We start from the raw sequence: 18,205 nt of genomic DNA on the forward strand, positions 1-18,205 counted from the left end.
CTGAAAAATTCTCCTCTATCTTTACGATACAGCCACTATATCCGAACAAAAGAACAAGCCCTGGAAACAAGAGACTCTGGCCTAGACAGAAAGCACAGAGCAGGTTCCTCTTGAAACACCAACATTCACCTTTTTGTCCAGGCACCTTATCCAGCAACACAAACACGGATGTCACTTTTCCCTTCTGCAGCAAGGGGGACAATAATAATTTCTGCTAGCCAAGAAAATGCCTTTAAAATTCTTCAAGAAATTACAACTTTGTATCTAAATATGAAGTAAGACAATAATATTCTGATAAAAACATCATATTTAAGGGAACGGCTTTGTTCTTCAATGCTACATGCTCTACTCTCCAGGTAAAGAGATCTAGAAAAGCCTGCACACCAAGAACAACGAATGAGGACACCTACTAAACATAAGTGTCCCTTCAAGACAAAATTTGTTTGTACAAATTGCAGTCACTCCTTGCAAATTTTTTGTTCAAAATTAATCCCAGAACCACACTATGACTATTGGAAACCACTAAAATTGTTCCAAACATATATCATTTTAGTATTTATTCAAATCATTGGCCTTTCATGGGCATGCACATATCCCATCTGAAAGAAATACCTCTTTCCCTATGTAACCATCGTCTCCAACAACCTTGTAGCTCTTCGCACAGCTATTTGTAACTCCTTAAACATAGGTGTCTTGGGAGTTTGCACATTATTGGAAATAAGAGAGCTTCACGTGGCCTATAATTTTGCAGTATTAACATACGCTGTCCCAAGCTACACCCTACCACAGGGCAACCTACTTATAAGCTTTCAGTATGCCACCCCTAAGAATTACAGACCGTTTCTATTTCAGTTACAGACCCGGATGATCAGATCAACAGTAACTCCAAAACAGCTCATTGAAATCAACATTCAGAACTGAAGACTGGAGAACATAATCAAGACTGATTTCGCCTCTTGACATGCAAGAAGTTTATTCCATTAAAAAAAGGGTATTTTTATTAGTGCAATCTTACAATTTCTGTAACAAGCATGAAAAATAGCTTCTTGTGTCATAAAATGATTAGTCATTCTACAATAGTTTAACTTTGTTCACAGTGCCTGATTCACTTTCTTTTTCTACATGGCAAAACTGACGTTTTAGGAAAACAATAAAATTAATTTAATTCCACATCTGGACCTAATGGTTAAAAGAAGTGGTGTAATATGATTAGTATTTCAGGAATCAAAAAGTTGTCCTTCAAAACCTTCCTATTCCTTCCATGATGAAAGATGAAAACCCTTAGTAGTCTAGATGCCAACACACTCAGTCTTTCAACGGCCCTGCTGCAGCTACAATTCACAGAACTGGCACACCAAGCTACTGAAGTATGACTGGCCGTCATGTATTTAAAATCAGATAAATGGATGGGAGACAGCATGGACGACCTATTTACCCTTTACACAACAGTATGGCAGAAAGGGGAAAATGGTCTTTGATGACTACAATAGTAACACAGGCATTATAAAATAAAAAATTAAAGTCACCTGCAAGAAAACAAGCTCAAAATAAATTGTTTATTTTGACAAGTGCTGTTTAATTTCATTTATATTAACCTTCATAAAACACAAATAAGCGTATTCAGAGCTGTTGCAGAAAAAGTCAGGATGCTGTTGTAAAGCGGGGTCTCCTGTAGCCCCCTATTTTCTGATAGCTGGAGTGAGGTAAGCAGCATCACTCAATCATGCCACAGGACTAGTGATGCATCCCTCTGCAACAAAAACAAGCTGCACACCATCCAGGAGAAGGGCAACCCATCACAGGCCATGTCCTGGAACTAGGAAAATAAAAAGTCCAGGACACGGGCCCAACCACAGGACTGCTCACTCAATTATTAGCGCACTTTGTGGAATGGTTGTTGGCTTCCCAACTATCCAACCGAGCAGAAGCACACCCTGGAGGACACCGCAGGCCAAGTTCTGGTCTCTGGAGAAGTCTGTACTGCCTGGGGAAGAAAGAGGTTTATCCGTAGGGACGTGCCTGGAATGTGCTACATGTCCTCTAGGCTAATGAAAAAATCCTTGGCTTTTCTAATTGCTAGCACAGGCACAGCCCGGGATGCTCTAGCATCTTGAACAGTACCTTTCTAATACCAGCAATTTTGCGGGAGGATGATGATCTATGTCACTCCAGCACCCTTAGGTAAGCTGGGGTCTGCCAGCAGATGGAAAGAAATAAAAGCTTTGCCGAGGATGGTGCACTCACGGTACAGCCAGGCACAGAGCAGCTGGTGTAGATGCTCCAGTCTGGCACAGCTCAGAGCAGCTTTGTCTCAGAAACTGAGCAAGAGGAGGATTTTAAGTTTTCCATTCTTTCAACTACTGTCACCCTGATTCATCTACACCAAGTAAAGCTCTTGGTAGATGTCTTTCTGCCAGTAAAAAACTTCATGTATTAGGTGCCTCTAAAGCCAAATAGCAGCTAAATAGGCAGTTTCAGGGATCAAAATTTTTATTTTGCTACTGAAACCAGAAAAATCATCTGTACTTGCACACCTAAGACCTCCGACAGAGCTATTCCAAAGGCAGTGTCAGAGCCAGGATTCTCAGGCAGGTGTGACAAACTGTTTATTCTTTAGCCACCATAAGACAGTATTACTGCTGGTACTGCTATTACTTTCAGCATTATTTCCAAAATACTGCCGTGCTGTTCTGTCTATGTCTGATGCCTTCAGCAGGTCAGTTTCAATTTTTGAAGGTACAAGGAAAAAGGAACATTTAAAAGAAAAACGAGGAAAAAAGAAAACAAAAAAACCCAAAATAAACAAACAAAAGAAACCACCACAAAAAGCCCAAACACAACCGCCCAAACTTACACCTCAGCTGTTATGAGGTAGCTACTTTACATGATGAAGAAACTTCCTAATATTCATTCCTATCAAGCAATGAAAGAAAATTTTATTCCTAGATGTTACAGTCTTAATAAAGCCCTGCCATTATTCAATAACCTGGCCTGCCTGACAGAAAGAGAATTCAATTTAAAGCATGACTATTTATCACTACATCAATGCGCTGTTTACAGTACTGCGTCCTTTGCTCCCAAAAGATCACCATGGGATTCCTGCTGTAGCGGGACCTACTCTGACTGATTTCTATCTTTGATATAAATTTTTTTTGATAGAAACTTTTGATATCTGATTCAGCACTGAGTCACTAACAAAAATGCATACTGAACAAAGACCTCTCCAGAGCAAGGTCACTCATTCCAAATAAGCTTCATAATGACTATTGTAAGGGCTTCCATATCTAAGAAAAACATGGCTTTAAAATTACTTGTTAACTACACTGATGTGTATATTGAGCATATCCTCCCAGAGCTGGATGATGGAGTTGCCATGGGGAACTGAGGACCCACCCAGTACACTGAGTCCTGAGCAAGTAACACGTTATCACTTCCCCTGGCATCACGTGATGAGTAACAGCTGCACTGCTGAACCAAAGATTCCGTCTCAAAATTATGCTTGCAGTGGTAGTTTATGCACGCTCGGCGCTGCTCCTAAAAATTTAAAACTATTCCTTAACAATGAAAACATTACATTCTCACTAAATCCAAGAAAACTTATTGGGAACATTTTAAAATAGCTTATGATTCCCTTAGAAAATGAGACTGCATTCAAGCATAGTCTGCTTCATGGACATATTTATTTTCAGCATGTGTGTAATTATTAAACAAGCAATTTCAGGGAACAGGTATTTATTGACACAAAGAAAGTAAAAGAAAAAACATCAGTATTTCATATAGGGATAAATATGCAGAAGAGAAATCTGTTCCTAACAGTAAGAAACTCCCATTCAGCATTTGGAAAAGGCATGAAGTCCTCAGTTCTAATCTGTAATATAGTAAAACGGTATTTCAAATCACAACTGGGGTTTACACTCAGCTGCCTTCTTGTTAAAGAACCATAAAACAAAACCTCCCTTTTGATTAAAAGGTACTGGGTTAAAAAAAAAGAATAAGAAGTTGTGTAAATCTGTTTTTACCAAAAAACCACAAGCATAGTGTTGTAATACAGAGCTTGAAAGGCATTTTAAGGGGGTTAAGTCAACAACCATTACTGTATTGTACATACCAGCACAGACAAGATGTAAAGCATGCTGTGAGCACTGAGGTTAGCACTTACACCTTTCAGGTAGCATCATTTTGCAGAACGACATACGTCAACTGATTAATAGGTTCAAATGCAATTAAAAAAAGAAAGCCCAGACCAGTGACAGATGGATAGACAGGTATTTTTAAGTTGTGTAGCATTTAGATGCATGTTAGTAAGGGGAATAGTATGGGAAATAAACCTCAGAAGAGCAGAGTGGTAAAATACCAGACTGCAGAATTCCCAAGAACTCATGGCGGTGCTTGTTTGCACTTAGACTATTTATATGGGCAGGGCCAGATCTCATCAGCACTATCTGACTGCAGAGGCAGACAAACAGCTCAGGCAACGGCCTTGCATGTGTATGAAAGTACCAAGAGCACTCAAATCTCCTTCAAGAAAAGATGAAGAAAGGGTCATGGTCGTACTGCTTTTCATCACAGCCCAAGGGAATTACAAGCACTTCAGAAAGCGGTAGGTATTGACTTGCTTTCCTAGCGTTCCCACAGGCACACTCAAAATCTTACAGCATTATTCATTAATGCATTTCTCCATCTTCCACTGAAATCACTGATGTAACCCCGAAGCAATGCAATCTCCGATATCCTTAGGCATTTGCAATACACAAGTTTTCCACAATAGTGGAGAGCCCAGTGTGCTGTTCATTCTATGGACACACAGCACATTCCCACCCTTGAATGGGAGGTCTCCTACAGACACTCTAAGAAAAAAGCAATACGTGAACAGGGAACTAACAACAGGGAAATAGTGAAAAGGGTTGGGCTAAGTTTAACATAAACTAGGAACATACATGACTCGTATGTTTATTAAGAAAGTAAAAAGCAACATATAAAAAAACTACACCTCGAATTTACTGTCCTCTGGCAGTACTCCTCAGGTTCGTGCTGCCTGGACATGTCATGTCAGATGGGCAAGTTCATCTGCAATGTTTTGTTGCTTCTGATCCTCATGATCTGCCTAGTTCAATACTATTTTGGTTATGCTTCCAATGAAATGTGTCACTGAGATTTTTGCTTCTGTATTCACCAGGACAAGCATTTCATTTTCTCATATTAAACATCGTAAAAAATATACCAGTATAGAAAGACTTGTTCATAAAAAGTCCCTTTTTTTTTTTTCCTGAAGTATGAGTTTGCAAGACTTAACATTTTCAGTCCAAATTACTTCAAAGGTGATGGAATAACTCTGGAATTCATATACTGACCCCAGAGAGAAACAGTTCCTATCAGTAAAGAAAATAAGCAGGGCAGCGGACCATGGCTCCCATCACTTGGAGTCTTTCACGCAAGCACCAGGCGATAACAGGACTGAAGTACGCAAAGGCATCCAACTTGCCAATGGCCTCAAAACCACGTCTGCTGGTCATGACTCGTTAGCATGGTATATTTCCAGCACACTTTAAGTTGTGCAAACATAGCCTCTCTGATTTCCTACCTGATACTTAAGAAAACCTCTTTGAAAAACAAACCACAGGGCCCTTTCTAATTTAGGGCTAGTGCAGAAAATTAAAGGCCAGCCATCTGCATCACAAGCCCTACCCACACGGCTTGCTGGGGATCCGCTATCTTGCCAAAGGCCTCAAATTTCACATTTACCCTTAAGAGCCTGGTAAGGAAGACAAGGGGATCACTTGAGATTTCCAGATTTAAGACTACACTTCACCCAAAGACATTCTCACTTCCAAAAGATCAGCATTTGGAACTCCACTACCTCTGCTGGTCCTGACCGAGAACCAGTGGAAAAGGGCTCTGACTGTGCCAAAAGACCCAGACAAACCAACAAGATGAAATAACGAGGTGCTTGTATTATACTGTTATGTGTAAATGTGTGATCCACGTGCACTGGGAAGAAAGTCTGATTTGAAACAGTAGCCTAGAATGAAGTCTTTTAACATAAATAACATCAAATGTTGGTCTATTCTTAATGGTCAGACCCATAAGAGACTACTATACTACAAATGCAAAACTAAAGTAGAAATCCCATAACCCTTTAATCTACAGGATCTATTGAAAATTCTAGATTATAACTGTGCAAACAAGACCTAACGCAATTTCTCTCCTCCTTTCTTGGGCACCAGTTACAACTAAAGCAGAAATCCTACATTAGCAGGAACCAGCGACGAAAAGAAGGGCTAAAAAGAGAGATACTGAAGGCAGGCCTACAATGTGTGAGCATACGCGCTAGTTCTGCCTTGATGCCGTGTGGAAAGAGTGATCCACGTTTACACATGGGCGTGTTCTGAAACACAGGAATAGATTCAGAAGCCTTTACTGGATTATGAGTATTGCAGGTATGGAATTAAGGTATTCTCTCAGCTGTTCTGGAGAATTACACTTACACATGGATTTTCACGTTACATCTCTTAGCCTACCAAGACAGGCAAGCTAAGAATTGTATTATGTTACATTAAGAGAGGTAATTAGTGCTTACAATGCATGTCAGCACAGTTGCACAAGACATGAAGTTTCCAGCACTGGTTCAGGTGTCCTGCCTTATTCTGACCCTTTTTATCAGCAGCAGCTAACCAGCCTGCTAGCACACCTTTTCTTGGCATGCATCAAGATTAAAGCAATGAGCATCATGGGTTTAACAGCTGTAGGCTCTTGCAGGAGGCCCTTCATAGGAAAACATGCATCTCTATAGTACAACCCAAGTTACCAAGTCCCAACCTACGGTCAACTCCTCCCCCATACAATGTTCAATCTATAAATAATTCCTGACATACTATTCAGCTTTCTGCAGACAGCTGACACCTCAAAATCCTTCCATAACTATAACTGCAGGAACCATCCCTAGCCATACAACACGAGGATCCTCCTTCCCCTTTGTGCATTTATACACATGCGCACATGAAAAGCTACTACCAAATATAATGAAATTACTGCTAGATAATGAAGCACAACCTGGCAACTACACTGCTCTTCACTTCAACCCCCAGATAACAATAAAAAACTAGTGGAAGAATTCACTGCACAATTACCTTGCCACTTGACATCTGACACAGCAACTCTCACCACATTTTTACATTACCTATACCTTAATTACATGTTTATACTACGTGACTGTACTTCTCCTCCATGTGTATATACAGCTCATTAATTAGTTTACAGGCACTAAATATGAAGACAATTGTTTGGTTATCTGTTTCATTTTGGGAATTTTTTTCGGGGGAGGGGTTGTTTTATAAGAAACAAAAAACAAACCAAAACCCCCAACAAAACCAAAGTATCTGCCTACTGTTCTCATCATGATTTAAAAAGTACATTTTCAGTAGTGCCCTTATATCTTATCCTAGCTTTTCCTTGCATCATTGTAATTATTAATAATTTCTACATGGATGTTAAAGTGTCCTTCCATTTTATGATACAGTTGCTCATTTCTGCAGACACTTCTCCAGAATGCAAAAACTTGCATTTCAACACAGCTTTCAGTTCCCAACGCATGCTACTAACGCACCTGTTAAGTAAAAGCTTGAAAAGCAAAGTAACTTCGAATTTTGGTTGTAAGCTGGGGAGAATTACTTATAAAAACCTTCCTGGGTGCGACACCATACTTAGGGCACAATTTCATTTACCAGCAGCAAAGACTGGAAACTTTCCTGCTGTAGGTGGACTTGCAAAATTTTGAATTTTCCTCAGAATCAAAGTCAAATTGTTATTAAAAAAAAAAAAATAAAATCAAACCCCTATGAGTTGGAAACCTGCATTTCCATTAGTCCAATAAACACCTCGGAATGGGACGCCACACCAGACAGGACCCATAGCTGGAAACTGCCTGGGAGGGAAACACAGAGAGAACGGCTCGCTGCCTTACACTACAGTTGGGTTTCAGTTGCTTCCTTAGCCTTTATTTGACATTCCAAGCCAGGAACCTCTGCTCCCAGCTGGAACTAAGCCCTTTCTCCTGGAATCCGAGCAAGGGAGAAACCGCTGCAGAGTATTTTCTTTCATTTTCTCAACAAAAAGGTGAAGCTGCAGACCCCTTTTTTAAATAGAGGCTAAACAGTATTCACCTGCAACGGGCAGGACGGTGGCTCGGTTGTTTACCTGAGGGAATTCAGCTGTACTTCCCAGCTCTCCAAAGCATGGCCTGAACTTCCCACATAATTGCCACTGGGTTAGGAAGGCATGCGAGAGACTCCTGATCCCTCCTTTGGAGGTGCTCTGCTTTGCCACTCCCCGGGCTGCAGAGAGAGGGTGTAAAAGTGACTTCAGCCTCACATGCAGGGTCCTCATCTAAAAGACAAGTTTTATAAGTCTCAGTCACCAGTCCAAGGGCATTTTTTTTTTTTTTTGGTTAAACTGACATGACCTCTGGATAAAATCCGTACTTAGCAGCTGTGGTGGCATGGGTTTGACATTTTCATTTTCTCATTAAAAGCACCAGAGCATGTATACAAAAATAAAATTATGTACAGAAGATGATATTATGCAATTTGTTGGGATCGGTTCCCAAAAGCAGGCTTTCCTACTACAAACTGGAGTTTTCCATGAACAGAAGGTCTACCTTCCGATAACAGACCTGTATTTACACTGTGCCCCCACAGTGACGCATTGCAGCCAGTAAAGAAATTCCACTCAGAAACTACACCTTGGTTGGCCCAAGGGAGTATCTTCTCCCCTGCCTTTTATATTCTGAACTACATCTAAATTTCTCTGAGCTTTTATTTTATTACCTAGGAATAATCTTTAAAAAAGCTTTCACAGTAACAAACCCTCTGCTTTAGCCCTGTGGGAACACGATATCCCATTCAGCGTTTCCACAAATAGAACAGAAATTACTACATACATTGCTCCAGTAAATAGAGACAGATGTAGTTTTGAACAGAGGCCTGTATTTTATATTACTAGCATGAATCATAATAATTTTGATTAAATAAGCAAAGTATCATTCTATTAAATGACAGCAGTATTTGGCCCCGAATGCCGAGCCATTATGAGACGCCGACACACGGGCACAAGCACCATTTGCAAGTCACACCATCAGCTTTTCCCCATGTTTTCCTGCCTTTCTCAGGGAACACGAGGGAGGTGATGGCCAACCTAAGTAAGCATTTGTGTTTAGATCAGCCTTAGAGCATTTTGAGTTCAAACCAGACTCCTGCAAGTTTTGTAAAAGGAACCACGCTTATGATGGCAGCATATTTCAAATCACGGCATGGAGCCAATCACAAGTTTCCAGAAGATCCACAGTCTTGGGGATATATCCCACAACACACAGCTACTGCTGCATTAACAGTTCATGCTGGAAAAAAAATGCTGAAAGATACAATAGAGATAAAGAAATATTCCTAGCAACATACTGTGGTCTTCTTCCTCTGATATTTACGTTCCGATTTTCCAAGTTCACTTTTCTTAGCTTTTAAATATTTGAGGTAAATGCCACACATCCTCTAAGAGAAAGCAAAATCACGCACACAAAAATGGAAGTTATTACCTCACGCGGGTGTAATTCAACAGGAAGCCAGAAAGTTCCCTTCAAGGTAGAAGTTTTGGCTCACGGTCTCTAAACACAGACTGTGCAAGCTAAACTTTCTGCTGCTGCTAAGTGGTTTTTCACCCCCACAACCTGTTCCGCAGCATTCAAGTTTAATGAAATGCAGTAGTAAACCAGAATTACACACACATGTACCATCCAAATATGACCACATCTTTAAGAAAAATAAGTAGATGTTTTTTCTTCTGCCTTGTTCCTACTGACTCACCCAGACCCCTGCTTGTGCATGTCAGATATCTAAAGCTTGGAGCCTGCTTAAAAGGCTATCTGTTCCTTAAAAGCACAAAGCAGACGTTTAGATCTACAAGAAGCCCCACTGGCAATATATGCAGACTATTCACTTTCCTTAACCACCATTTAAAGATTTTTTTAAAATTTTTTTTTCATCCTTGAGAGATTTTTTGGACAAGAAATTAACATTAACTTTAAAAAAATCTATTCACTTTGACCCATATTCATTTTGTTTCTCTTTTAGAAAAGTGTTTGATTAAAAAAAGAAGATTTTGTATGGATAGCTATGTGCTACTGTATGGTAAAACCTACTAAATTGTCTTCGTTCACTGAAACCCCTCAAACCTCCTTATATTTGATGTTTATGACCATAAAAAAAACCCACAAGACACTCATGGGGAAACTGAATGCTGCAGAATTAAGTTTACAAACATAGCTTCTAACATCATTCCCTAAATGGTTGTCTATTTTGTAAATATTTTGGTCTCAAGCTACTTCAGAAGAACAACCGCAGGTTAGAGCGGCTCAGTCCTAAGCACTCTGCGTTGCTCACAGGCAGCGGGACGAGCAATGACTCAGGCCTCCCCACAAGACTCTGGAAATACATCGCTGGCCAAAAGGCTGCAACACCCATCTGTTTCAGTTCCTGAGCAAGTCTGCCAGCTTCACCGGGCTTTCGCAGAGCGGGCAAACGCTCGTCTGACACTTGCTGCAGACGCCTGCCCCGCCGCAGTTGGACGCCGCTCCTTGCTGTCACTGTAAACAGCTTCTTTTGGATAATTTTCATAGTCATCAGCTGCTGTCATATCTCTCTGAAACAAGACTCAAATATTTTGAAAATCATGGTTTTTACACCAGTGCTCAAAGTGTTTAAAATGGCACTATATGTTTTCCTAAAAGAGACAGCGTAGTCGAGCTGTGAGGGAAGACACACAACCTGAGCAGCCAACCCACAAACTCTTAGTAGTTCTTTCCTGCTTTAAGATCTTCACTTCCAGGACTGATGGCAAAGCACAAATCCCATGAAGAAATTTTTCTAGGTGAACGTTTTTGTGATTAAGTACCTCAGAACCTTTCTGAAAATATCAAGGTACTGCCTTACATCCGACTGTTGATTCATGTTGCCAGGTGAGGTACTGATAAATACACACTTAGCACTTGCGTCATGTTATTTTATGAACTCACACTATTACCACATTTATTATAAGCAGTTACATTACATACTGACATGAAACCTGCCTATCGCAAAGGAAAAAAAGCAAGGCCCCAACACCAACCCACCGGCTGCGCCGGTGCCGAGGCCTTGCGCGAAGCCGCCGGGGCGGGGGGAGCCCGGCAGGAGAGGGGCTGCTCCCACCTTCCGAGGCGGGGTGACCTGGTCTGCTCTGCGCCTTCGTGCCACGACAACCTTGGGGGACAGCAGCTCATCTCGGCCTGAGCCCAGGCGGTGCTTTGTGAAAGGCTTAAAGTTTGCTGGTGGGAGAAGGCAAGCTTTGCATTTGAAGTGGGTTTAAAAATAAAAATTACGGGCTATCTTTAGTGTTCGATCTGAGCAACGTGCTGATATAGGAACCATTTTGCTCAAGGATTATTTAGGGTTCAGAAAGAGCCCATCAAGCCACGCTCGGGCTCAAGCGAACGGGTCCGATGTTTCCAGCGGAGGCCGGCGGATAAACGGCGGGACCAGCCCCAGCTCCCGGGCGCCAGCCTGCAGCACCCGGGGCGGGCCCGGACCCCCCAGGACCCCCCGCACCCCCCACCGCCAGCCCCGGCCCCGCCGCCTCCCACCCGCGACGCTTCCACGGGAACCGAGTCCACGCGGGCAGGAAGCCCCGGCCGCGCCCGCAGCACCCTCCTCACCGCGGGGGGAGGCGGAACAGCGCGATCCTCCCCCCCCCCCCCCGCCCCGCCGCCATCCCATACCATCCGCGGACAGAGCCATCTCGATGAGGGTCTCGTTCGCTTTCTTCCCCAAACGATTCATGGCGGCCGCCTTCCCTCCGCTCCTCGCCCGCGGCGGGGGATGCCTCCGGGAACGGATGGGAGCGGAGCGGGTGAGTCAGGGGCCGGGCGGCCGCCCCATACATGCGCACTGCCCGCAGAGGCGGGGCGCGGCAGGGGGGCACCGGGGGGAGGGAGGGGAAACCGGGGGCCGGCACCCTTCGGGCGCGGTCCCCGCGCGGGGCCGTCGCCCGCGCCCGGTCGCTGGCGGCTGCTTCCCCCGTGAGGGGAGATCCCTCCTCCCGTAGGCTCTTCATTAAACCCTTCGCTTTTCCGCTACCTAAAGAGAAATGAGGGAAGGCCAACTGCGAACCCATCCAAAGGGTGAACACTGGTTAAAATCCCGAGCGTCTGCACGCCCCTTTAGTGGCATTTTGGAAGAGCAACCCCGTGGGACAGTTTGATTTCCTCGTTTAAATTCAGCAAAGGGTATCCCTTTTTTTTTTCCCTTTTCCTGTCAGCATCTTTTACAATAGTCGATCTTTCGTGAGAGAAGAGCAAAGAGAAAGTGGAGTGAAGTAATATTCCCTTTGTGGGTCTGGTTTAACACTGGCTTGGCAACTGGGCCCCACACAGCCCCCCAGCGCACTCCCCCCCCTCAGGGGGCGGGGGGAGAATCTGAAGAGTAAAACTGAGAAAAACTAGTGTATGTTAATATAAACAAAGTTTAATAATAACAAAAAAAACCCCAAAACCACAAATGTTGTGGAAAAAAGCAATTTCTTACCAGCAACTGACCAATGCCCAGCCAGTCCCTGAGCAACTGCAGCCCCTGCCAACCTCCACCCCCACCAGCTTTATTTCTGAGCATGATGTTGTATGGCACGGGACATCCCTTGGGTCAGTTGGGGTCAGCTGTGTCCCCTCCCAGCTCCTTGTGCCCCCTGAGCCTGCTCGCTGGCAGCAAGGAGCAGAAAAGGCCTTGAATCTGTGTAAGCACTGCTCAGCAACAACTAAAGCATCCCCGTATTGTCAACACTGTTTTCAGCACAAACCCAAACACAGCCCCATACTAGCTACTCTGAAGAAATTAAACTTTATCCCAGCCCAAAACAGCACATTCACTGATTCTTCTTCACTGAGGATAAATTTGCTCCTACTTTGGATCCTGCAGGGATGTTAAGAACAGGACACAGTTCTGCCTACAGGGCAAATTTAAGCTGGTGTCAGACAACAAAGGGTAGTGCTGTTCACTGTCCTGATTACAGATTCAGAGCTACCAAAACCATTATCTTGTCTAACAAGCCTGGGTTCTTTTTAAGTAGTAGTTGGGAGAGAGAAAGAAATAAGAATAAAGCCTGAGGAAGGGGAAATGAGGCATGAAAAGGTGGCAGAAGTAATATAAGTCTCTTACTCCAGGTGTTGGAAAAGAAAGGCCATCTTGGTCCATCAGTCTGGCTGAATCTAGTCTAGGCTGCTTCAGGATCTCTGAAGCAGAGGGCATCTCCCAGGACTGGAGCCCAACAGTGCTGGGGAGGACGCAAGGCTCCAGCCATAGCTGCTGTCCCTTCTCCCAGAGCTGTCACTGTTGCTGTGTCTCAAACAGCCCCATCTCCTCATCGCTTCCTTCAATAGTCTGAGGTAGTTTCAACAGGCCGTTTGTTTAGTATACGTATTTCACATATTTTCTGTTCATTAATATCTTCTCAGGCCTTCTTTCAGATTAACTTTTTGTATATTCAGCTTTTACGGCCTAAGTAACCATTTTATGCACCAAACTGATAGGGAGTTTTGTTACTTGGGTAACTGAAACGCAACAGTGGTTTTATGACAGTTCTTAATCATAAAGTTAATCAAGTAAAATGAGTCAGTCAAGACGCTGGGCTTGTCATCAGGTCTACGTAGAGTATTAGGCCTTTATTTGTAGTGTACAGCATCATTGCTTTGAGAAGTATATTATTAGTCAGGAGCAAGACCTAAAAATGTGTCTGGTTGGTTGCTTTCCAAAGCCTGAAATGTTTGGTTTCATTTTTAATCTCACAATGCTGGATGGCAGGAACAAAGAGCATGGGCATGGTGCACCGAAAGACGCCTTTAAACAGCTTGTAGCTGCATACAATGCACCAGGTCACAAGGTTCAGTTCAAAAGCTGTATTTTCTAAGCCTTTAATTTCCTCACAGCATTATATATCTCAGATAAATGCTTTTATGCCCATAGAAGATGCAATTAGAGCCAGTATTCAACGAGAGCCAGAAACAGCAAGAATTGCAGCAGCCGTCACTGGGTTTTGCCTTCTAATTACATGCTCGCTCTTCCCAGCTCCACCCAGCATGTGCAGCGGCAAAGCCAGCCATACCTAAAGCTGTGTAAGTACCACATCCAGAATGCCAGAGATGATTTTGCAGGTCTCTGTAACGGGACAGGCATGATTTGTGGAGGCACTGAATTTGTGTAAATTACACAGCAGCCTGTATTAGGGACGGGACAGCAGTCTGCTCTCCCAGAAGGAGCTATCTATGGAAGGTCTTGTGCCCACGGCAGGCGCACAGGAGGTCCATGCAATACTCAGCCTTGAGGTTTCTGGTATATTCAGAGTTTAAGCAACCATTGTCTGACTTGGTGGTTTCACAGTATGCCTAAGCGATCCAGGACCACGCTTCCCTCAAAAGGCACAGACCTTTTTCCCTCCCACCTTGTATTTTCAGTGCTGGTTGATCATAAGGCAATACAATGAGTCAGGTCAACCTGATAAACTGACTGATCTATTTTTTTCCTGGGTTTTCAATTCTATGACTCACTGCAAGCAACAGGTACTGCCAAAACAAAGGAGGAGATGGGGAACCATGCAACACCAGGACCATTTTATTCCTGAAATACCAATACAATAGCCAGGTACACCACAGTGTTTCTGATTTTGGTGGCCTGGAGTTCAAACACTGTTTCTAATAAAACAAAAAATAATTAAAATACCTAGAAGGCTGTGGGTGTAGGTAACAAGGATCACCAGAAATGACTAGCAGTGAACACACTTAAGATGTTCAGCACCAAAGCATAATTCTTAACTGAGTGCTAAAAGAGAGCAGACAGTTTGTAGCCCTTATAAAGTCTGGCTTTCCACTGATGGCTTTTTCAAAAGCATGCAACTGATTTCATATTTTTAAAAATCACTATTTAAACACAGAAAAATTGGTGACATTAGGAGGCCAGATTTCAAAGATATCTCTGCACCCATCATTGTCTCAGGTAGGCACCCCAGGGCCTGTTCAAAACCACTCACAACCTGAGATCCCAACTTTTAAAAGTCATGTGATGGGATTGTCTAAACCTTTTGGCACCAAACCATCTTTGAAAATATGACCCTGAGTCCTAAATCACGTGGAAAATTGAGCTTTTGTGTCTATCAGATGCTTTGAAAATATTAATTCTCTATTATCTATCCTCTAGGAAGGAATCTAGTATATACAGTTTTTGCATTTACCACTTGGGGACCTACCTGTGAGTTGTTCAGATATCATATGCTTTCAGGATTCCCTCTGCTGTGCATGTCATATGTCTGTGTCACGGTCTCGGAAGGTGCGGCAACTTTCTGCTATTGAAGATAGCTGCATTGTGTACACTCCTTTTGTTTGTTAATGATTCCATGATCCTATGATTCTATGAATACATATTTGAAACTGATATGGGAACAAAAGGGAAGCAGTATGTCTCCTTCCCAGCCGCTTCAACCTGCTTTTTCTCCTCTGATAGCTGAAAAACCGCAGAGATGGTCTCTTTGCTGTGAGATTTCAGCACACAGGGGCTGCATCCTAGAAACAAATGTTGCTGCCTCCCACATCTTCATGAGTGTGCTTTTGTTAACTGATTAAAGGCCGTAGAGGCTTTCTAGTTAAAGTTCTAAGCAATTTCTTTCCCCATCTTTGAATTAGCCCTTTAGACTCTAAGTAATAATGTCATTTGGAAAGAAGTGAACATTTTAGAGACCAGTAGGGCCAGATACCAAACTGGCTTAGAAAGATAAAGTGGGACGCAGATTGGGTGCCCAAATCCAGCCTTATGACACCCAAAACTGCTGTTCAGTTATCACATAACCGTGGAACTTCCACAGACTTTTTCCTTTGTAAATGTACCGGAAGGGAAGCGCAGTTTCTTTAATCCAGGCAATAAGGTCAGTTAAAGTTTCAGCACATGCCTGGAGGGTGGGAGATCACAGGCCAATTACTGTGACTGGAGGGGGTTCAGCCTCTCCTGAGGTAAGGCTGCCCCACCAGCCCACAGCTGGGGAAGGTGTGGGGAGGGTGTAAGCACCTAGGCAGGAGACAGGGATGATGGGGAAGCACTGTGTGCTCTCCTGTGAAGGCTGCCACTGTAAAGAAAGGAATGTAATGGCCACTGACCAGAGAGGCAGTCTGTCTGGAGATTGAATATGGGCTCCCTAAACTCCTGAACTTCACTCAGAGGCTGTATGACATCTGACTCTTGCCCTCCTGCCATACACAGTTCCTAAGGATAAACCCAGCTGCTTGAATACCTCTCCAGGGTCAGGCACTGAGAAATACAGCAAGGCTTGCCGATGGGATGGGCATTTGAATTTGTATATTGAGACAGCTTATTCTTTCTGTGTGCTGCCATAGTGCCCTAAGCTGTCAGGAAATGAAGAGAATGCCATAGAGAGCTGCGGTGCCAGGCAGCAGAATGCAAACACTTCCCAATGTTTTAGATAGTATGCAAAAGTTCATTATTAGTCACTGCATTTTTTTCTACTCTATCATTTTTCAGTTAATCAGCTGTTTGCAGTTAAGTGGTGCAGGTAAGAATAATACCTATGATGTCTAAACAAAGAGATGACTTTACAGACTGTAATCAACCTTTTTCTTGGCTGGAGTTACTACACATTTGTAACAGTAAAACTAAAATCAACTACCCGGTTTGCACTCTCCCCAGGGCAAGGAAATCGCACGGGTGCGGTCCCAGCTAAACCCAGCCACGTCCCAGCTATGCTGGCTGCTGGAGGAGGAAAGCCTGAGCCGGGGACACCGCCTCAGTGCACTCTGCGTGAGCAACAGAGATTTTGAGAGAGCTGCTAGAGATCAAGGTAATCTTAACAGAAGCCTGTATCCCCTTTCAAGCACAAGCAGACATTTTAGTTCTGTAATCTTGCAGGTATGCTCCCATAACTGGATTGTCTGGTTTGCAGCTGCCTTCAAAGCCTTCTTAAAAAATAATCCAAAGAAACCACAAAAAAAGACAACAGGAAAAAATTACTTCTGTGTGTTTCGGGGAGTAGAGAGAATCTCTTTCCTGCTGGTAGAGACATTCTTAAGGATACTTGAATATGTACAAAGTCTATTCACTAACAACGTCTGAGGCATGATTCTTCACTCTCATCATGCCTCCGTGGATATAATTCCACTGATTTTGGTGAACTGCTCCTAAACAGCACGAGTGAAGATCAGTATTTAATTCTGGTGGGTCGTGTGCTGATAGATACGCTCACATAAAAGATTATTGAATGCTGTAGGGTTGGGATAAAGCCACTTCATCAGTTCTGTCACTTAAATGACAATGTTAAGATAAGAAATTGCATCATCCTAGTAAATTCCTGTGTGATTCTAGTGAAATCATCCATTTTCTCGCTTGTCCTTTTATAGGCAATTTAGTTTCTCAGGGTTTAGTGCCCTCTGGTGGTAATAGTGGGGGTTTTGTGTGAAAGTAGCTAACGCTGGCACCTCATGCTTCATTTTGGTTTTTTTTAGCTCTATCTGTTGATTATCACAGAGTGAAAAATAAAATAAAATTATATTATTTTTTTAAACACAGAGGATTGTGGAGTGAGTAAATGAGACTGAGATGTGAAAGCCAGAACACCGAAATGATGCAGGGAGCTCAGTAGCTCTGGAAAAAATAGTAAAGAATTCAGTTCAGTCCAGTGGGCATTAATCAGCTTAGACAGTGAAGCCAAACTGAATGATATAGGTACCATAAAAATACTAGAAAGCAAAAAATGGACAATAAAATTCTGATAACCACAAATTTTTGTATGCACCTTTTAATTCCTTGTGCATCTCTCATATAGGCATATTTTTAACTGTCCTTGATTGCATATTTTATTACGAAGGGTATAAAAGCTATATCAAGAGATCAGCAGCTTTGTAAAAAATTCTAGAAAAATATAAGCCCTTCAGGGTATTCAAGCACAAGTTATTTTGTGCAAGACATTCAAGCACCATTTATTTAGCTGGCAGGCTGGAGAGAATAATAGAGATAATGGTACAAGTGTTCGTCTAATCCTATGGGCAGTATTGACTGACCGCGTTCATCTCTGCTGTTTATAACATTCTCCATAAAGAATAGTTGTAATGTGAGCTTTAAGAAAATGTTTCACATTCTCT

General features: G+C 42.8%; 1 protein-coding gene across 3 annotated transcripts in view; it reads right to left on the reverse strand.

Moving 5' to 3' along the window:
* ANO5 (anoctamin 5) overlaps window positions 1–11,969 on the reverse strand; it is a 63,494-nt gene extending 51,525 nt beyond the window's left edge. For all 3 annotated transcript variants that reach the window (XM_075094967.1, XM_075094966.1, XM_075094965.1), the window contains exon 1: window positions 11,798–11,969. In XM_075094967.1, the coding sequence (XP_074951068.1) occupies window positions 11,798–11,858 (61 nt within the window). In that variant the 5' untranslated portion in view covers window positions 11,859–11,969. The remainder of the gene's footprint in view (window positions 1–11,797) is intronic.
* Window positions 11,970–18,205: the final 6,236 nt, after the last annotated feature.

The sequence above is a fragment of the Phalacrocorax aristotelis genome, chromosome 5 (assembly GCF_949628215.1).
Source record: "Phalacrocorax aristotelis chromosome 5, bGulAri2.1, whole genome shotgun sequence".
Taxonomy (NCBI): domain Eukaryota; kingdom Metazoa; phylum Chordata; class Aves; order Suliformes; family Phalacrocoracidae; genus Phalacrocorax; species Phalacrocorax aristotelis.